General features: G+C 31.7%; 3 protein-coding genes across 10 annotated transcripts; all 3 read left to right on the top strand.

Moving 5' to 3' along the window:
- Positions 1-1,320: 1,320 nt before the first annotated feature.
- On the top strand, positions 1,321-5,858 carry LOC107613874 (putative LRR receptor-like serine/threonine-protein kinase At5g63710). 7 transcript variants are annotated; one of them, XM_088497175.1, is made up of 13 exons: positions 1,321-1,371; positions 1,790-1,891; positions 2,077-2,209; positions 2,311-2,382; positions 2,606-2,749; positions 2,944-3,015; positions 3,110-3,175; positions 3,275-3,345; positions 3,441-3,584; positions 3,975-4,316; positions 4,434-4,831; positions 5,329-5,550; positions 5,830-5,858. In XM_088497175.1, the coding sequence occupies exons 2-13, from the start codon at positions 1,804-1,806 to the stop codon at positions 5,854-5,856; spliced, it is 1,779 nt and encodes a 592-aa protein (XP_088353301.1). In that variant the 5' UTR covers positions 1,321-1,371; positions 1,790-1,803; the 3' UTR covers positions 5,857-5,858. The 7 variants fall into 7 exon arrangements, with proteins under 7 accessions (XP_088353301.1, XP_020965789.1, XP_088353300.1 ...); XM_021110130.2 differs by having other exon boundaries at positions 1,353-1,371; positions 5,329-5,677; XM_088497174.1 differs by having other exon boundaries at positions 1,370-1,476.
- Positions 5,859-8,079: 2,221 nt separating this feature from the next.
- Positions 8,080-11,666, top strand: LOC107614006 (arginine/glutamate-rich 1 protein). Of its 2 annotated transcripts, XM_021110123.2 has the most exons (5): positions 8,080-8,330; positions 8,430-8,618; positions 9,777-9,996; positions 10,681-10,897; positions 11,460-11,666. In XM_021110123.2, exons 1-5 carry the CDS (start codon positions 8,215-8,217, stop codon positions 11,549-11,551), a joined length of 834 nt encoding a protein of 277 aa, XP_020965782.1. In that variant the 5' UTR covers positions 8,080-8,214; the 3' UTR covers positions 11,552-11,666. The 2 variants fall into 2 exon arrangements, with proteins under 2 accessions (XP_020965782.1, XP_016171701.1); XM_016316215.3 differs by lacking the exon at positions 11,460-11,666 and having other exon boundaries at positions 10,681-11,052.
- A 2,869-nt stretch (positions 11,667-14,535) lies between these two features.
- LOC107614159 (Eukaryotic aspartyl protease family protein) lies at positions 14,536-16,417 on the top strand. The gene has a single exon (XM_016316386.3). It carries the CDS (start codon positions 14,850-14,852, stop codon positions 16,257-16,259), a length of 1,410 nt encoding a protein of 469 aa, XP_016171872.3. The 5' UTR covers positions 14,536-14,849; the 3' UTR covers positions 16,260-16,417.
- Positions 16,418-17,356: the final 939 nt, after the last annotated feature.

The following is a 17,356-nucleotide window of genomic DNA, read 5'->3' as shown; positions in this document are numbered from 1 at the left end:
TTAGTTTTTTTTAACGTATGAAATAAAAATATATATTTTTTAATTTTTAAATTATTAATTTTTTAATAAATTTTTTAATTAATTTTTTTAATAAATTATTAATTTTTTAACAGCATAATTCGAATTATACCATGAATTACTGTGTGTAATTCGAACCAAACTGGTTCGAATTAGTGTGTCTGTCTGTTTGTGTGTAATTCGAACCAAGGTGGTTCGAATTATGTGTGTGCGTGTGTTTCTACATAATTCGAACCAAGCTGGTTCGAATTATGTGTGTGCATGTGTTTGTGTATAATTCGAACCAAGCTGGTTCGAATTATGTAGAAATGGAGTTCGAACCAAGCTGGTTCGAACTACATATAAACGTGCATTGGTGGATTCATGAAGCAATTTTCGTTTTGGCTCATTCACGTAAATTCATTTCTCCCTTGGCTTATTTTTGTTTTTTACCCTATTCTTTGGATACCTATTGAGAATATTAAAAAAAAGGGATAATTTTATTTTTTTATTATTTAATACATTGAAAATATTTTATTCATATTTTTGTTTTCATTATTTTCTATTTTCAATTATTTATTTTTTCACTAAAACATCTAAGCCTAAGAAATACTAAAAATAAGAACAAGAAATAAAATAAAAAAACTAAACAAGCCCTTAGATTTTCTAATTTCTAATACAAAACTTAACTTTATTTTGAAAAAAGTTAACAAGTGTTTCTAACTTTTTAAGCAAAATCCAAAATAATAATTTAAATATCTAATTAATTAGTATTTTCTTAACAATTACCAAGTACTCTTTTTATTAACTAAATAATAATTTAAATATCTAATTAATTAATTAATTAATAATATCTATATTTTTATACAAATACGAAAAGTGTAAGGTGTGAGAATAGTATTATTAAATTTTTTTAAATTTAATTATTCTGTTGGTCCTTATTTATTAATTTTGTAATTTTTTTGAATTGAGTTCTTATACTGTTTTTAATTTTATAATTAGGTCTTTTCTAGTCTAAAAAATATTAGAATTAATTAAATATTTTGTTGCAAATTAAAAATATCTACAATTAAAAATCTAATTAAAATTTTGAGAAAAATATTCAGTTAATTTTATTATTTTTGACGTAAACAAGTTCTAGTTATAAAGTTAAAAGCAGTATAAAAATTTAAATAAAAAATATATAAAACTTAATTATAAATTTGATAAAATTATATAAATCAATAGAAGAATTAATATGTTTTTATGTGTAGCCGTGTAGGCTAGGTGTTAAACTTGAATTTGTATATATTTAAATTTAGTTATGATTCGGTTTTTGTCATTGGCATGTGGGTCCCCCCTATTATGCACTCAACCAACAACCATATACCTCAGGTGACTCAATTTATCACTTTGATCTTTGTTGCATCATTCATTCATTATACTCTTTGCTGCTTTTTCTTCTTCTGCAAATTCAAGCATAATATTTGACTCAAACTGGTAATATAAGTTTTGTCACTTTCATTTCTATGCTGATACTGATTCTCATCAATGAATTGAAGTACTTATTTGCATGGTTACAAAGTTTGTAATTTATTTCATTAAATTGCAAAGTTACAAATAAATTTAGTCATTTACTTGTCACTCTAATAAGTTGCATGAAAGCTTGTATTATTTTATCAAATCATTACCTTGTTTAATTTTTTGTGTTTGAAATAGTTTATCTTAATCAAAAATTTTGTCAACTTTAATTTTTAATCCTCTTGGAACCTCTAATTTTGTCAACTAAGCTGATTTTTTCTAATTTTTTCAGGCGAAGTTTATAATATGTTTCAACTCAAAATATTTTCAAGTTGGTTGATATTTCTGAGTGTATTGAGGCACAGTTATCCAATCACAGATCCTGATGTGGAAGGTAATTAATTAAATTTGTCCACGTAAGTTAAATTCTTATTGAAAAATTATTAGGGTTCTCAGCACTTACACTGATGTGTTAATTGAATTACAAATTATTAACGAGTGTTATAATAATAAAGATACGATTAATTCTTCCATATTTATGTTAACACTTATCAATTTTGGATGTTCATATATATACAGGGGAAGCATTGATTGAATTTCTGAGGGCCCTCAATGATTCCAATAATCAAATTAAAGATTGGAATAGTTTTTTTGTGAGCCCCTGCTACAGTTGGTCTAATGTTGATTGTAGCAACAAACATGTTATATCTCTGTAGGTTCAAAATCTGTATATATATATTCTTTTTTTTTGTGTTCCCTTTCTTTTTCTTATTTGGTTTTGAGTTTTGACAATGCATTAGTTGCTTCTTGCAGGAACTTGGCATCAAAAGGATTTTCTGGAACACTTTCTCCCTCAATTGCCAAATTGAAATACTTGGTTAGCTTGTATGTTGTTTCTGTCATAGATTCACATTTTTTTATGAGATTTGATAATTCTGATATTGTACGAATCCAAGAATCAGATTACCATAACTTATCTCAAGTACATTTTCCTGTATGCTATAAATGTTATTGTTCATGTATAAAGTGCTCACCAAGTGTTTGATCAAATGTTATTGACTTATTGGTATATAAAAGTTACCTGGTGGGGTACTCTTTCTACATGCAGGGAGTTGCAGGACAACAATCTTGCAGGCCCTTTACCTGACTACATCGCCAACTTAACGCGCCTCGAATATCTTAATCTTGCTGACAATAATTTCAGTGGTTCTGTCCCGGCTACTTGGGGCCGACTTTCGAGTCTAAAGCATCTGTACTTTTCCAAAGGCCTTTTCCTCCTTAATGTCTAAAAAGGATGCTCCTTCCAATTCACAATAACATCACTACAATCTGAATCAAGATACATAAATTTATGAATGTACTAAACAGAAGTTAAAATGAACGTTATTGTAACCGGAGGTAGTATTAGAACGAGTTTCTCACGTGATGATTTCATTTGTGATCCAGGTTGTTGAAAGGGAATGACTTATCTGGACATATTCCAGATACAATTGCAAACCTTACTGGATTGGCAGAATTGTAAGAACACTACTCATGATTGCATGAAACTTATCCTTATATTGTATACACTATGGCGCTTCTATATATTTTATAAATGTTTTTTATTTCACAGGGATCTTTCATCTAATGGTCTTACTGGAACTGTCCCAATACCACTCTTTTCAATTCCAATATTTAAGTAAATCTCATTACAACTTCATATACAACTTGTTGAGTATTTTCTGACTTTCAATTGATGTCCCTCTAATCTTCATTTTTATTGTATTTTAATTTTCAGTTTTTCGAACACACTTCTTCGTTGTGGCTCTAGCTTGGATCAGCCTTGTGCTTCTAAACCTTCACTTCCTGGTTTGTTTGCATAAACTGCTATGTTCTGTCCACATAGCTTTAAGTAATGTTTAAGAAAGAAGAAGTGGTGCTTATATTTTTCCCTCTTATTGCAGGTTCAACCAACAAACCAAAACTTGTAAAGATTGTTGGTTTTGCAAGTTGTGGTTTATTTGCACTGATAATTCTTGGGGCTATCTTTGTATATAGATACCATCACATGCACAGACATAAAACTGATGTCTTTTTTGATGTTTCAGGTAAGAAAAAAAAAGCATTCCCTTCAATGCAAGTTTCTTTTCTCATAGCACACATTAATAACAAGTAAACCACAAATTTATCTGCTAATAAAGTTTGAAATGCTGATAATTTCGTCCTGAAAGAATGAAACAAGCACATGATACTTGAAAGACACTTCTTTACAAAATTTCACATACCCACGTTATTAGAAACGAAATTTTCACATACTAAATTTTTCTTAACTAAATTGTCAACCTATAATATGTCTCTGTTAATTATTAATTAAAATGCAAAAAAACATTTGTGCACATATATGTATATGAATGATTTTAGATACCTTCAAAGCATAATAAATGTGATGGCATCTAGAAAACTTATAACAGAAGTTAAGTACCTTATGAAATTTGCAGGTGAAGATGAGAGCCAAATTTCCTTTTGGCAACTGAGAAGATTTTCATGGCGTGAACTGCAACACGCGACTAAAAATTTCAGCAAAAGCAATGTAATTGGCACAGGAGGATTTGGAAAAGTATATAAAGGAGTACTCTCAGATGGCACAAAAGTGGCTGTGAAACGCCTCGCCGATTATCAGGCTCCTGGTGGAGAAGCTGCATTCCAAAGAGAAGTTCAACTTATAAGTGTTGCAGTTCATAAGAATCTGCTAAGATTAATTGGATACTGTACAACCTCAACTGAAAGAATCCTAGTGTACCCTTTCATGGAAAATAGAAGTGTAGCATATCAATTGAGAGGTAAATTGACATTTTACCCCTAATATATTGCAGTTATCTACATTATCATGTAGGTTCAAACTTCAAGGTAAATCATATTGGATTGTAACACATTTGTGTATCTATATATTGCATCAGATTTAAAAGAAGGTGAGAAAGGTTTAGACTGGGCAATGAGGAAAAATGTGGCATTTGGCACAGCACATGGATTAGATTATTTACATAATCAATGCAACCCTAAGATAATTCACCGTGATTTGAAAGCCGCAAATATTTTATTAGATGATAACTTTGAAGCTGTTCTTGGAGACTTTGGTCTAGCTAAACTTGTTGATACAAGGGTGACTCATGTTACTACTCAAGTGAGAGGCACAATGGGTCATATAGCACCTGAATACTTGTGCACCGGAAAATCATCAGAGAAGACTGATGTGTTTGGATATGGTATAACACTTCTTGAATTGGTCACCGGTCAACGCGCCGTTGACTTGTTTCGGCTTCAAGAGGAGGAGGAAGATGTTCTTCTGCTTGATCATGTAATGTCTGAATCACACCTGCTTTATCATTATTTAATTAACTTTACTACCTGCTTAGATAGGTGGTGTTGATCTTAGTTCTACTTAATTGATTCTCTATAAGTTGAGGTTTTGAATAGAAAAATAAGTGGATGAACAAAATTTTATTTGGCCATTGATTTTGTAAATATAATTCTTTTTAGTCCTCAACAATTTAAAATTAGCATTTTGGTCTTTGTAACTGTGTACTAGTAGTTATTTCAAGTTCCATTGTTACAAATTTGCTAACCTGTTACAATATCGTGGCGCGTCATGTGGTCATGATAATGTGACACATTAGCTAATTCACAACGATGAGACTGAAATGTAGATTAAGTAGTGCAATATCGATAACCAAAACAGTGATTTCAAAACGTTAAGGACTAAAATAAATCGTGCATACAAAGTCGACACCCAAAATGAAATTTTAGTTCAGTTACCTTGTTTACCTTTTATGTTGATGAATGTTATGGAAACAGATAAAAAAACTATTGAAGGAAGACAGGGTGAAGGACATAGTAGATAGAAACCTAGAGACATATGATTCAGAGGAAGTAGAGAGAATAATTCATGTTGCATTGCTTTGCACAAGAAACTACCCAGAGGAACGTCCAACAATGTCAGAGATAGTGAAAATGCTTCAAGGAGTGGGTTTGCAAGAGAGATGGAATGAATTGGAGCAACATAATAATGAAGAAGAGGTTAGTAATCAACTCATGTCTCACCAGTTTGTTTGGACTGCTGAATATTCAACCCTTGATCAAGAAGCTATAAGGCTTTCAGCAGCAAGATAAAAAGGGCATAGCTACCTGATGATGGGGTCTAAATGTATGTGTTATTGTAAAATTAAATATAGATATATATATTTGCGTTATTAGGCTATGTAGAAAAGCTTGTAGTATTTATATTTGTATAGAAAGATTGCTAATTATTTTAATTTTGTACTGAATTACTGATACTTTGGTACATAAATGTTTTAGAGAAAATGCATGCATTGTGGTTTCTGAAGGCGAGGGAGGAGCATTGGATTTGGATCATGAAACTTTTATATGAAGAAACGGCATTTCAACAAAAGTTTGAACATGATACAAGCATATGAGGTGGATTTTGCCAATGAACCCATGAAGGGTGGAAGTTCATTTTATTATTTACTCCTATTGGAAGTAGAATACATCTTTTTGTACAGAAATAGCGTTACAAATAGGTTAAGTTCATGAATTTGTGAATCGAATTTGAGCTTGAATTTAAATTTGTATATTAACTATTAAGTTAGCAGACGAACTTAAACTTAGATAAATTTAGCTCATAACTCATAAATTAATTCGATTATTTTATATATAAAATTATAATTATATATTATTATTTATTATAAATATTTACATTGATAAATATATCAATCATTTGTATACTTTTAAATTTTAATAAATGTGAAACATATTTTGTAATGATCTTTTGATATAAAGATTATAATTATCTTTATATACATAGAGAATTATTATGATAGAGGAGATGGGCTAAATGCAATATATATAGTTAAGAGTCTTTTTTATATATAGTTTATACTCTATAAAAATTATGTGTATCTTATTTGAGTAAGTTTGTGATTTTGAACTAACTCGTAAATTTGAGGTAATTTGTTGATTTTTTTATGAATTGAATTTAAATCTTACATTCAAACTTAATTGTTAATGAATTGGGTAGTCAACTGAATTTAATTTTTGTGAGTTAATTTTGAATTTAATCTGACATGATCCGACTAGTTTATTACCACTCTTAATTTCAAAAAAAAAAAAAAAAAAACATGATTTAAAGCATAGATATAACATTTAACTTGATTTTAAACTTTTTACCTACTAATTAGCCAGATCATGAATTTCAAGTTAGTTTCTCACTTTCTCTACAATTTTGTCTAGGCTTGACATTGTTAATTGTTAATTGTTAATAAGATAACTAAGAAGTATTCCACTTTATATTTTTTCCCTAAAGTATTGCTAATCAATTAATATTATATATAAATTAAAAATTAATTACTAAATTAATTATTCATATTAAATATATGTTATAATATAAAATACACATTAAAATATTCAAGACCAATTTTAATTACATTTTTTTATTTTTAATATTGGATTAATAATGGTATTTTTTTAAATTATGATTTACTGTGGTATTTTTCTAAAATGGGGGATGATTTAATGTACGGAGTACAAATTGGACCGATTTTTAGTTACATAAATTGGACCGTCCGATTTCTGTTGAAAAAATTTAAAAATTTTGGAGTACAAACTTCTAAAATTTTTTAAACACAAATCGGATGGTCAAATTTGTGTACCTACTATTATTTTAAAAAACACCAAAAAAATTATCATATTAAGATATAATACCCATTCTACTTCCATATATATCCAAATTTTTTAGCTTTTTAGTTAAGTTTGATCCAATTTTATTATGACTCGATCAAATCCAAAACTTAAAAAATTGGTCCGGCTAAACTATTCAACCGGATCAGGACTAAGGTTTTGGTTTTCTGACTTCAATTAAATCCAAAATAAAAAAAAAATGAATTAGAAGTTTTGGCTTTAACTAAAATATGTAAGAAAGTTGTTAATGTAATATGTAAGGTTGTTGGAACATTTTTTTTCTATTGTATTATGATGCTGCAACATGGACTAGCTGTTTTCAGTTTAAGCCTAATAATAGTAAATGATGTGATAGAGATTAAAAAGTAATGAATATTTTTAGGTTATGTTTTGTTAAAAAATAAAATTATTGTATTCAAGTAAGGTTTTAACTTATTTAAAAATCATGATTATCTTTATTTTAGTTTAGTGTATGTTGTCTTGACATATTATATAATCTAATTTAAGTCTAAAATATCAAGATATATAATCTAAATTCGATTTTTACATCATTTAGACTCAGTATAATTACGATTCAAAAAAGATAAAATTGCATTCCTGTAGTCGGATTAATCTTTGAATAAATTTGATTTTATCTAATATTTTTGTTTGTTAAATTTAAAAAATTAAATTCCACCAAAAATTTTAATGATTATTTTCTACACAAATATATAATTTTTTAAATTTAGATTCTACAAATCTCATTAAAATTTAGGATTTGGTGTTCGATAGTTGATACATTATTTTGGTAAAAAAAAAAAAGTAAGACTACATTTTAATCCTTTTTTTTTGGTCTAGCTTTTAATCCTTTTTTATTCAGTTGAAAAAAAATTATGCGAGGATTGAATGGTTGGAACTGTGGAAGGACTGAAGGACAGCCTGAATCATTATCAGTGGTGATTAGTGAGTGAGGATCTGCGAGTTGTCGACGAGTTACCGAGTTAGGTTTTGAAAACTCGCTCATCCATGGCTCGGAGCTTGTCTCGTTCGCGTTCACCTTCCCACAGAAGAAGATACTCTCGTTCCCCTGTTTCTCACCGTCATGCTCACTCTCACTCTCGAAGGGATCGAACATCCTCAAGGTCCGCTATCAATCTTCTTCTTCTGTAATTCCATTTCCAATCTCTTCGTTTTCGTTTCAACTTTGCTTTTGAATCATGCGATTAGTTCCGAATTTTCAGGCGAAGAAGCCGATCCCCTAGCCACAGGCGCCGCAGAAGCAGAACGCGGTCACCGTCTTCGCCGAGGCGCCGCAGAAGGCACAGAAGCAGAAGCACTTCCTCGCCCTCTCCTCCTCCTCCTAAATCGCGCAGTCCCAGTGTCGTTGCGAACCATCACAAGCTCAAAAAAGACGAAGAAGAAAAGAGAAGGTAACTGATTTTTGTTATTTATGCCTTCATTTATTTATCTATTTTGTAATTTGTGTTCGTGATTTTGTTCCTGAATTGGTTGATAATTTAGTGTGTAATGTTGGTGAGAAAATGTGAAACGAAGAGAATTCTATTGGTTGAGACTAGCAATTTCTGATTCGTGCTTGCTAGTTTGAACTTTAATTTACGAAGAATACACCTCGCTGGAAATTCGGTAGGTTGAAAATGCGTGATAATTTTATATGAGAAATTAATGCATAGCAGTTATTCAATGCTTGCTAGGTTTTTGGGGACATCAAATATAATTTCGAGAGGGTGAGCCTTTGTATTTCTACAGTTAACATGAATATGAAGATATAAATCTGATAGCAGTTTGGAGATTCGGTATGTGTGCGAATTAGGATAAGCTTGTTTTTGTCTGACAAATCGATTATCATCAAAAGCTTCTTGACTGTGAGAGATTTTTTTAAAATGGTTTTAGAAAGTTAAATGTAGCATGCTTGCAATCTAGGTAGATCTTTTGGAATGAATTTCCTTCTTCTCTGAGGGTAAGTGATGCCAATTTGAAAATGCAACAGGTTGTTTTCATTCTTCGCTACTGGCTTTTCTGAAGGAAGCTACTGCCTTGTCCAACTTGTTTATTAGGATGAAACAATTGCTGCATCGTTTATCTACTGTTCCACTTGAAACTTCATTTGTTATGGATCAGAAACTTGTTAGAGAGGTATGCCTTGTGAGCATAAAAAGCTCATATTTTCCAAGTCAATGGATGAACTGGCTAGAAAAATATTAAACAAATGTGAAAGTGAAGCCTTTATTTTATCTAATTCTTGTATGGATCTAGAAATTATTATGACTTGCTTGTGGAGTAAGATTTTAGGTGTTTGACTTCGGTTTGGTGCAGAGTTAGTGATTGTTTTAGAGAACTTTCCCTTTCAGATGTGTTGAGAGATTGCAAAGTTATTTTGATTTTTTATTTTATTTATTTCCATTGTTAGTTCTTGTTTCTGCAAGGAGGATCTCTTGTTGTCCATTCTGTTTGTATTATTTAGCTCTCTATATTAATACTATGCTTTTATCTTAAATTAAAAGATTGATTGTGTTCTTTTTCATCAAAGAACATTTATTTATCTTCTCAATATTTGCATTTGCTAGCAGGCGTCAACACGAGGAGGAATTGAAAAAATTGGAAGAAGAGACCGCAAGAAGAATCGAAGAAGCAATTCGAAAAAATGTTGAGGAGAAGCTTGATTCAGAGGAAGTTAGATTGGAAATAGAAAGGCGCATAGCAGAGGGTGTGAAGAAATTGTTTGATGATGTTGAAGTTCAACTTGAAAAGGAAAAGCAAGATGCTCTTAATGAGGCTCGAAGGAAAGAAGTAAGTAGGCTAACTGGGACTTTCCTTTTTCTTTTACCCGTCTTTCTCTGCTAGTGGAAAGAAATATCAGGGGCAAGTCATTACTTATTCTCTAAAGCCCATATTATATATAGTATTATAGTGCGAGAGAGTTTCAAGCACTAAAATTGTCATATTTTCAACAATTGTTTTAGTGTGAATAAATTTTGTAGTAATCTTGGTACCTTTGAGTATCTTTAAAATATGGTCAAATCCCTCATCCTTAAATGAATCCCTTTCAGTGTCCTATATTAATCAAATTACTATGTTAGACAGGAAATGCTATTTCCAGGTTTAATTCTAGATTAATACTGAACCTTCTTACATAAATAACTATCTCTTTCACTATCTTCACTCCTTAACACTATCAATCATCAGGAAACTGTACTGAACGTGTGTCTGTGAAAAGCTTGACCAATATATTACTTTGCCATTTGCATCTGAAAATTAGGACCAACATATTTAGGATGAGAAGGTTTTGTTGTTGTATCTAAATTTGCTTAATGTTCTTAAAATATGGCATTCTTCTAGAAATGCAGGTTGAGGTCCTAATTAGTTTTCTTTTTGTTTTTCTGGTCTCATAACATCTTTATGATACATGTATGATTTCAAAGCTTAAGAAAAGAGAATGTCCTCATTTGGTTGGGGATTCTTGATATGATGCAGGAACAAGCTAGAAAAGAGAGGGAAGAGCTGGATAAGATGCTTGAAGAGAATAGGAGGAGGGTGGAAGAGGCTCAGAGAAGAGAAGCCCTAGAGCTGCAACGAAAGGATGAGGAACGGCAGAGAGAATTAGAGATGATCCAGAGACAGAAAGAGGAGGCTGCTCGGAGAAAGAAGCTGGAGGAGGAAGAAGAACATGCCAATCGAATGAATTCGTTAGGTAAGAACAAACCTAGGCCTAAATCTTACGGTTTGTAGTTATCTATTTATTATTATGTATTGTCCCTGGGGTCCTTCCCCAACTTGTTGTAACCTTGTTAAAAACCATGGCTTGCAACTAATTTATTTATAAAATTATAAATATTCTGTATTCTAGGTGCTATGCTCAATTTTATTTGTGTTGCATGACAACACTACTGTCCCCCGGCTTGGCTGGAAGCTACACCTAGCTGGTTTCAAATTTTAGTTTGGAGGCAGTAGCTGGTAACCAAAAATATACCATAGGTCTTGTGTTAAGATGTGAGAAATACTCGTCATCTTGTAGTGTGTCAAAATTATCCATAGCCACTTGTTTTTGTTCTTTGAATAATTTTCAAACATTATACATATATATGAAATCAAGTGGTTGAAATTTGGAAATCTTTTTTGGCATATATCAAACTTTCTCCTGTGGGATACAAGTGTTTCTTGTAGGGCAGAAGCATGTTTTCTATACCTACCAAAACTATATGAAGGAGCAAAGGAAAATACAACAGCCAAATAATACCCCTTTTCTTTGACAGGCCAGTACTGCTTCACAATGAAAGGTCAACAATTGGCTTTGAATAATAGAAAATCAAAACCTAGTTGCGCTGTTAGAAGCCTTGTTATCTAAACTTATTAAGAGTGCAAGTAATTTTTATGGTGAATTTCTTGGGAGGACAATTATATGCAACCTGTGCATGTAGCGTATTTGAATTAGGGTTGTGATATTTGTTATCTAGAAAGGTCAGACATATAAGTGCACCAGCTTAGAAAGTTTTCCATGTTTGCAGTACTTATTTTCTAAAATAATAAATAGTTTGTTTGACACATTTCAATTAGTTCTCTTATCTGATGTCATGATGGGCAGGTTATCTACATTAGAATCAGATGATTTACAAGTATATTTAGTTACTTTGTTGAAATTAAAACCGGTGATCATTTATCAATCCACACATCATATGCTTCTCTATTACAAACCTAACCATATGGACTTGCTTAGAACTTTTAAACTATGAACTTTCAATATGATGTAAATGACTAAAAATATTCAACCACTAACGTATCTCAGGGATTAATTTCTCCAATTCTTACTTAATTGATTCCTCTTCCCAAGGTTGTTCCCCTTTTTCCTATTCTTGAGGGAAGGTTATTCTGAGATCTCATTTAGGTGTTAAGAGCCGAAAGAATTGATTGTGATCGAGTGAAGTATCACCGAGTAAATTGTAACGAACAGCACCTTTTGGGACCCTTGTTCTTTCAGAGTTGGGTTCTCCCAACAACAAACACTCGTTACAACCCATGTAGGCTTTTTATGAATTGATCTGTGGTTCAGTGACAAGAAATTGAAATGAAGTGAGTTGCATGATCATCATCTGATGATCTTATAAGCTCAAACTAAAGCGTATTGTTGGGTTATGTTGGAGACTTATAGGTTCATAGTTAAATTGAGATAGAGGAATGATGTATCAAGAATGGCACTCAATACCAACAATTAATAATCATATTCATATCATGCCTGAATCGAGTAAGAGGTAACTTTACTCAATGGGAACAGGTAAAAAATGCTTCCGGACCCGCCAGAACATTTACCCTTTTCTTTATTAAAATTGTTTGGTGCTAATGTAGGTGATCTTCCTAAATCTATCACTAATTGGATTGCGCCACTCAAGATCAAATGGACACTTACTAACTGAAAATGGGAAAAAAAGGTTAAACAAATTCCTACGTGGTAACTAAAAAAAAAATCAACATATTACTTGTTGGGAGTGGATCTTCATAATTGATTTTTTTTTCTTTTTCTCCTTTCTGTCCTTGATTGACACAGGTTGAGTCCTATTATATGTCTTACAAGACAAGAGTGTCCAAATTCCAATCAAAATAATAATAACCAAAGTATTATCATATTTGAAGTCTGGTGTTAATTTTTTTTAACACAGCTGGTGTTAATTATTGCATAGCATGATTGTTATTGTTCAAAACTTGAACGAGGTAGCTATGGTACACAATTAATTTAATTAAATATAAATGTAAATAGATGGACACTTTGATATAATTTCCCAAAAACAATTAATTTAATTAAATATAAATGTAAATAGATGGACACTTTGATATAATTTCCCAAAACACATAAGGTTATTTCACCAAAAACAAAAAAAAAATAGACTAAGGTTATGACTTATGAGTAAACCAAAAAAAAAAAAAAAAAAAAGACTAAGGTTATGATATTGCTCCATTAATTCTGCTTGGGACAAATAGGTCATGCTTTCATTCTAATTATAGGGAATCATTAGGTTAAGTGATCATTTGGTTTCCAATTCCCCCCTCCCCCCCCCCCCCCCCTGGCGTTTCTGTTAATTTCTCAAATTGTGTATGTTGTTTAAATATTTAGCAGAATACATGATAATGGATAATTGCTGAAAAAACAAAGGTGTTACATACTGGTATGAAGTTTTGACCAATGCCCTATAAAATTGTAAATATGAAGGTTTTGTTAATAGATTGCCATATCTTTGTCTTATAAGGTCTTCTTACCTAACTAAAAAAAAGGATCGTCAACCTACTTCTTTTTCCTACACAGATGCGTGGAATTGAAACAAAGCTACTTATTTATTCATTTATGTTATTTTTTAAATTTTCTACTCCTTTAGAGCAATTGGTAAACATGTTTGTCCACCCAACCTATCAAATCCAATCCCTTCATCACAACTCTATACAAAAATTTAATCATTGATGAAACTAAAGAAAGAGTAAAACCAAAAAGGGTAAGGATAGAGGGAATGACTGAATGACAAGCTTGTTGTATAGTTTTTATATACTATGGAAATAATATAGTGCTACACTTTATCGATGGTTTCCATGATTTATGTGAAGTATGTGGTTCACCCAATTCATGATCAACATCGATAATAATAACCACGGTCCATTGTAATATAATTACGCTTAGATTGGTCAGCCATATTTGATGCCTCTTTGAATATTTGCTCAACAACAAAAGAGAAACCTCACAAAATATTCAGTCATATTGATTTAAAATTGGACCAGTATTTTTTTTTATCGAATTTATGATGTTCCTAGAATGAGATATGTCCCATTCAATAATAAAAAAATATACAATGACTTAGTATATAATCTAAAAATAAGTATAATTAATATATTTCTTGATATTTGAATAGAACGTTAACAAAGTTGGTAAAATAGTTTTTAATCCTGCAATAGTTCAACTTTAATTTTTTTCTACTAATGTAATTTAATGGGTAATTTATACATATATTTTTTTATAAAATCTTAAAAGAATTTAGCGACATTCTTAGTTTTATTAATAACATCAACATTGAAAATACCTAAATAGTTAAAAAAAAAAAAACATTTTTTTCTCTCAATTGATTTTGTTAAATGTGATATCACATTATATAAGATTTAAGTGAGACGAAAAAAGAAAATATAATAAACCTTTTGTTATAGTATGAAAAATTAAGAAAAATCTATTTCTAGCCAAGAGAATGCCCTTTGATATTTCAACTTCCACACTCATCAAACTCATTTTCATTTCTCTCTCTTCTCTTTCCCTTCAGAACAAAAACTATTTCCTTCCTTCATAATAATTTCCCTTGTTTTTTTCATGACAACCAACCCTGAACTCAACCTCTTCACACACACACTTGGTCTTCTCCAAGAAAGAAAAACCCTTTATCTTCTCCTCCATATTAGATGGAAAAACGTTACAATATATGACTTCTTTTTCTCAAGTGTGACTAAGACCATTTCTCTAGCACATTATTAGCTACACAACCTTATATGCATATACATTAATACATTAATATATATATAAATTACACATACTTTTTTATAATCCTTGTTCTTCACTCTATTCACTTCATTATATTTTCCTTCACCATTTCACCCACAAAAAACTCATCATAATAACCACAATGTCTAAATTGAAATCTTCATCATCATCTTCAATGTTACTTCCTCCACTTCTTCTATCTCTTCTCCTCATTGTTCCAACATTCTCAACATCAAGAAAAGTTCTTGATGAGAATCACCATGAAGGGATCATCAGAGTCAACCTTCGCCATGTTGACTCCGGCAAGAACCTAACCAAGCTGGAGCGTGTCCAACACGGCATGAAGCGCGCCAAGAGCCGCCTCCAGCGGCTCAACGCAATGGTAACAAAAAAACAATCCCAATTCTCTAAAAGCGAAGAACTAGATTCAGATTCAGAATCAGAATCTGAATCTAGTTCTTCGCAAATCCAGTCTCCAATACACGCGGGGAACGGGGAGTACCTAATGGAACTAGCCATAGGTACTCCTCCAAAGTCGTACCCCGCGATATTGGACACTGGTAGCGACCTCATATGGACACAATGCCAGCCTTGTTCCCAATGTTACAAGCAACCAACACCTATCTTCGACCCCAAGAAATCTTCGAGTTTCTCGAAGCTTTCTTGCGGAAGCAATCTATGCAACGTTCTACCTTCCTCCAGCTGTAGCAGCGGCGGCGGCGGCGACAGCGAAGGCTGCCAGTATATGTACTCATACGGCGATTATTCCGTCACACAAGGCGTTTTAGCAACGGAGACTTTTACTTTTGGCAGTTCTAAGATTAAAAGCATTGGATTTGGATGCGGCGAAGATAACCAAGGAAGTGGATTCGAACAAGCTTCCGGTCTAGTCGGACTAGGCCGGGGGCCATTATCGCTTGTTTCGCAGCTCAAAGAGCCGAAATTTTCGTATTGCTTACAATCCATTGATGACAGAAAAAACAGTGTTCTTTTGTTAGGATCATTGCCGAAAACGAAAAACGCGAAAGGAGCTGTAACGACACCGTTGCTTAAGAATCCGATGCAGCCTTCGTTTTACTTCCTTGATCTGCAAGGAATCTCGGTTGGTGGAACTCAATTGAGCATTGAGGAATCGACGTTTGAACTCGGCAATAACGGAAGTGGTGGCTTGATCATTGATTCAGGGACAACAATTACATACATTGAAGAAAATGCTTTTGATGCATTGAAGAAGGAGTTTGTTTCACAAATGGATTTGCCAGTGGATAATTCTGGATCAACGGGGCTTGATGTGTGCTTCAGTTTGGAGTCTGCTACGGGTCGAATCGAGGTTCCGAAACTTGTTTTTCACTTCAGAGGTGGGGATTTAGAGCTTCCTGCTGAGAATTACATGATTGGTGATGTGAATTTGGGTGTGGCGTGTTTGGCTATGGGTAGTTCTTCTACTGGCATGTCAATATTTGGAAATGTTCAACAGCAGAATTTGTTGGTGAATCATGATCTTCAGAAGGAGACTATTACTTTTGTTCCTACACAGTGTGATCAGGTTTAAGAGTCTTGTAATTTGGTGAATCATGATACTTGTTTTGATTATTATTGCTTTCTTTCTTCTTCTTCTTCTATGTTATTGTTGTTGCCTCAGAGAAATTATTGTTGTTGTTATCACTATTCAATTTCTTAATTGTTTTAATGATCTTAGCATTTTCATGAAATTGTGATTATATCTTTAAAATTTAGGGTTTAATTAAGACGAGTTTTTATTTTTTTGTATCTAAAAATGAGATGAATTTATTATTTATCACTAGACCAAACCAGTGTAACAAGATGGAATGGTTGCTCAACATCCCCACCCACCTTCAAAATGCTTTTGAAAAAACTAGTTTACCACTATGGAAGTGTTACTATTTGTTTTTTATTTTTCCTTTTCCTAGAAAAAAAAAACATATTACAAGAAAATCAAGAATCTTATAACTTTTTGTATTAAATATTGCAAAATATAGTCATTCATTAAAAAACATCATTTGTAATGATTTATAGAACTGTCACTATAAAAACTAACTATTATGATAAGGGAGTTCAGCATTTTATTTTTTTTATGTGTTAGCCTTTCAATATGAGACTCTTTTTTCAAGTATTTGTTCCTCAAGACTTATAACAATTAACTTCTTAATATTTTTCTTTTTAACCAATCCTTGCGTTTATAAAATAGCACAAATGTACTATTTAGAGAATAACAAATTTATCTCCTTCTAGGTTGGTCATTTTATTAAGAGAAACATGCTTATGAATCCCATAAAATATAATATTATTTTGGTGCCACAGCACATGGAAAGTTAAAAGTTAAAACTTAAAAGAGATTAGTGAATTTGCATATGGTGTGTAGCCATGAGAATGTACCATTGAATACTTAGCTCAGCATAAGTAGGGCTATGCTAATTTTAAGTACAAGCTTTGATTTTTAAGTTTTAAATATGTAGCTGTGTTAAAATTTAAGAATACATGGGAATCAAACAAACTACTTCAAGTGCATGGAATGACTTTTATATATTTTTTCTTAGTTAGGCTTACAAATACCGAAATAAATGTATATGATTTTTTTTTTGGCCATGAAATATGTATATAATGGGTGAATGATTCGGTAGTCCTCAC

The sequence above is a fragment of the Arachis ipaensis genome, chromosome B8 (genome assembly GCF_059453495.1).
Source record: "Arachis ipaensis isolate K30076 ecotype BB chromosome B8, ASM5945349v1, whole genome shotgun sequence".
NCBI classification, from domain to species: domain Eukaryota; kingdom Viridiplantae; phylum Streptophyta; class Magnoliopsida; order Fabales; family Fabaceae; genus Arachis; species Arachis ipaensis.
This window is presented reverse-complemented; position numbering and strand designations above follow the sequence as displayed.

Bases quoted from the DNA above. Each gene is read 5' to 3' on its own strand.
- LOC107614006 (XM_021110123.2), top strand. From the start codon at position 8,215: ATGGCTCGGAGCTTGTCTCGTTCGCGTTCACCTTCCCACAGAAGAAGA. The intron at 8,619-9,776 runs GTAACTGATTTT...ATTTGCTAGCAG, and splicing joins GACGAAGAAGAAAAGAGAAG to GCGTCAACACGAGGAGGAAT. The intron at 10,898-11,459 runs GTAAGAACAAAC...TTTCTTTGACAG, and splicing joins CAATCGAATGAATTCGTTAG to GCCAGTACTGCTTCACAATG.
- LOC107614159 (XM_016316386.3), top strand. From the start codon at position 14,850: ATGTCTAAATTGAAATCTTCATCATCATCTTCAATGTTACTTCCTCCA.
- LOC107613874 (XM_088497173.1), top strand. From the start codon at position 1,506: ATGCTGATACTGATTCTCATCAATGAATTGAAGTACTTATTTGCATGG. The intron at 1,892-2,076 runs GTAATTAATTAA...ATATATATACAG, and splicing joins CACAGATCCTGATGTGGAAG to GGGAAGCATTGATTGAATTT. The intron at 4,832-5,328 runs GTAATGTCTGAA...TTATGGAAACAG, and splicing joins ATGTTCTTCTGCTTGATCAT to ATAAAAAAACTATTGAAGGA.